General features: G+C 44.9%; 1 protein-coding gene across 2 annotated transcripts in view; it reads right to left on the bottom strand.

The window, feature by feature from the left end:
* Positions 1-1,592: 1,592 nt before the first annotated feature.
* The window catches only part of LOC103477473 (uncharacterized), a 6,899-nt gene continuing 5,554 nt past the window's right edge, over positions 1,593-2,937 (bottom strand). For both annotated transcript variants that reach the window (XM_008430605.2, XM_008430606.2), the window contains exons 6-7: positions 2,829-2,903; positions 1,593-2,720 (exon numbers count right to left, since the gene is read on the bottom strand). In XM_008430605.2, the coding sequence (XP_008428827.1) occupies positions 2,500-2,720; positions 2,829-2,903 (296 nt within the window). In that variant the 3' untranslated portion in view covers positions 1,593-2,499. The remainder of the gene's footprint in view (positions 2,721-2,828; positions 2,904-2,937) is intronic.

Genomic DNA, 2,937 nt, shown 5'->3' with positions numbered 1-2,937 from the left:
GAGGAGGAGGAGGAAGAGGAGGAGGAGGAGGAGGAAGAGGAGGAGTCTTTCCAGGGCCGCTGCCAGGAATCCCTGTGCAGCTGCTGTGAACATTTATTGAGTTTATTTGCCCCATAAAAAGCGTCACAGTTATAAAGGTTCATCTGCTTCTGTCTTTGGTCCAATACTGATAATCAGCACAATATTCAGCGCTAGTGAATTTATCATCCAACAGTCTGAAAGTTGGTTGCTTAAATGTTTTCTATCAGTTTCAGATCCAATCCAGACTTCTAAATGTTAGTAGCTTCATTTTATTCAAGCTGCAGTATAATAAATAAAATAATAAATATATGTTTTCTCCTTATTTGTTAAAGATGTCACCATGACGTCACTGGTAGCTACACTAACTAGACTGAGCATTCACAACAGGCTATGCTAGCTACGGCATAGGGATGAGCAGCAACATGAGATTGTGATTGACAGCACTAAACCTCTCCTGGGAGAAGGCAGAGGAAATAGACTTTCCACAGATTACCTCTCATACCGTACTGTCACAACACAATGACAGTTTTAATAAATATGTGGGAAAAAATTTATTATAAAAGTTACTGCAGCTTTAATTTCACCCATGAGGGACGTGGATTCAGTGATGGAGATACATAGATATTATTTATAATGTATAAAGGTGTTATGTCATCTAATTAGCTTTACATCCTGAAGAAAAATATATTTTAGAAGATAATTTATCTTTCACGTTGCCAGAAATGGCGAAATTAATAGTAAATAATAAAGATTTTGTGGTATTCTCGTTTAGTGACGTAATTAGATTAGTTGTGCTTCCACCCCTCACCACTAGAGGCAGCAGCACTGCAGGCCCGAAAAGATGCGACTAAGAACCAGATTTAGAAGTAAACATTAAGCTACTGTTAAAAACTGAGCTGCGCTGAAGTAAATAAAAGATTGAAGTTCAAATACAAGCTGAGAGTGAAAATCCTTTTTAAAGATGAAGCTACATCACAGATTCTTCCTCCTCCTCTTTCCGCGTCTGCATCCGAGTCAGTGAAGCAGCTAACTATGCTAATGCGGGTTATTTGTGGCTATTTCTTCAAGTCGCCATCCCTCCCGCATTAGCTGTAGGCAGCGGTAAAACAATAGTCACATTTAAGCTGTGATAACTGGAGTTCCACATATTTTATAGCCTAAATCCTCTGTGGAAAACCGGTTAGCGAGTTGCTAACATGTAAACAAATGGCGGTTCCAGTTAGCGAGTTGCTAACATGTAAACAAATGGCGGTTCCGGTTAGCGAGTTGCTAACATGTAAACAAATGGCGGTTCCGGCGGAAGTCGCGCCCATAAATCACGCAAAGCATCATGGGGGCTCGGAATAAGGTGGATACGGCGCCCCTGACTCTTCCTCACTGGGAAACATCTGGGTCCTGCGGGACGTCTCCATGGCGACGAGTGAACCTGCCGTTTATTTTTTTTATTGCATCAAAATGTCAATTGACAAATTTGATGTTGCATCAAATTGACATTTAGAACAGGGGAAAACGAAAAACTGCCAGGAGTTTTAAAGCAGATTTTAAATTTAAGGATGAATCTGAAACGTCCACGGGGTTTAGAGCACAGAGACTGTGATGAGTTTTATTTTCCTAACAAAAGTGTAGAGCATTTTATTGAATCTTTTACAGACATTTAACGCTAGAGCAGCACAAGCTAACCTGGATATTCTTTATTCTTCCTCGTAAAGATGAATCTACTTGAAGTCAGTGGTTTCATTTTGTAGGGTCAAAGTTCAGCTTCCATCTTTATTTGGGATCTTTTGTGATAATTACCCCAAAATATGAAACTTGTTTTAACAGGAATGCTGTAAAGATGGCAAGAAATTCACAAACCTGCAACCCTGGACCGCTCACGTGACAGCCCGGTGGGCGGGGCTCAGCATCCAGGGGGCGGGGCCTGTAGAAAACAGACCAACACCTCCACCTTCTGGGCGGCTGCGGGAACTGCAGCTAGACCCAGAGTTATGACGCCATCTGATCAGTCAGGAGGCTGAAGCAGAAGAATGTGTAGCAAAGGCAGGCAGGCGTCTGATGTTTGGGGATCATGTGACCTGGACATGTTTTATGTTTATTACAACATGTTGATGTGAGCTGCATGTTCMACATGCACTGCATTTATAAGATATTAAAAACTTAACAGTTCCTGATGCAGACTGAGCTACTCATGAATCAATCACAAGTCAGGAGGCGGAGCAGAGCGCTAGCCCCGCCCACTCAGAGGAGCCACCATCTTCTCTAGAGGAAACTTCGTTTATTCACATAACTTAGAGAACAAAAGTGCAGCTTCAGGAACTCAGATCGCCAACGCAGAGAGAGGTCAGTGAAGTAGACAAAAATACAACAACCAATCAGAGAACAAACCAAAGCCTCCAGAGACAGACCTGAAGCTCAGGAACCAATCAGCAGCCAGACCTCTGCTGCTTATAGTAAATAACAAAAAACCCCAGGCCCCGCCCCTCAGTCCTCCAGACACTGGCCCGCCATCAGCATGTACTCGTCCATCTCCTGGTCCAGGCGTTTGCGGGACATGGACATGTAGTCGTCCAGCTGCCGGTCCAACCTGCTTCTGGACAGAGACATGTACTCATCCAGCTCAGCATCCAGCTTCTGCTTTGGGACAAAGCCCCGCCCCTTTGAGGCCGTGGCCCCGCCCCTCCACAGCGTGGGGCCCCGCCCTCCTGTCACAGGACGGAGATGATGAGTGGTCAGATGCATCAAGGTTCTGCAGATGATGGACCGAACAGATCTGGGTTCAGGCCAGATCTGAACAGTTCATCTGAACAGACCTTCAGTCTGGTTCTGGAGGTCCGATTTCACCACCAGGCAGCGCTGTCCCAGCCGACTCAGCAGGTTCCGCCGTCCTGTGGAGAAGCAGCGCTGAGGCTACAGGTAGCG

This window comes from Poecilia reticulata, linkage group LG16 (assembly GCF_000633615.1).
Source record: "Poecilia reticulata strain Guanapo linkage group LG16, Guppy_female_1.0+MT, whole genome shotgun sequence".
Lineage (NCBI taxonomy): Eukaryota > Metazoa > Chordata > Actinopteri > Cyprinodontiformes > Poeciliidae > Poecilia > Poecilia reticulata.
This window is presented reverse-complemented; position numbering and strand designations above follow the sequence as displayed.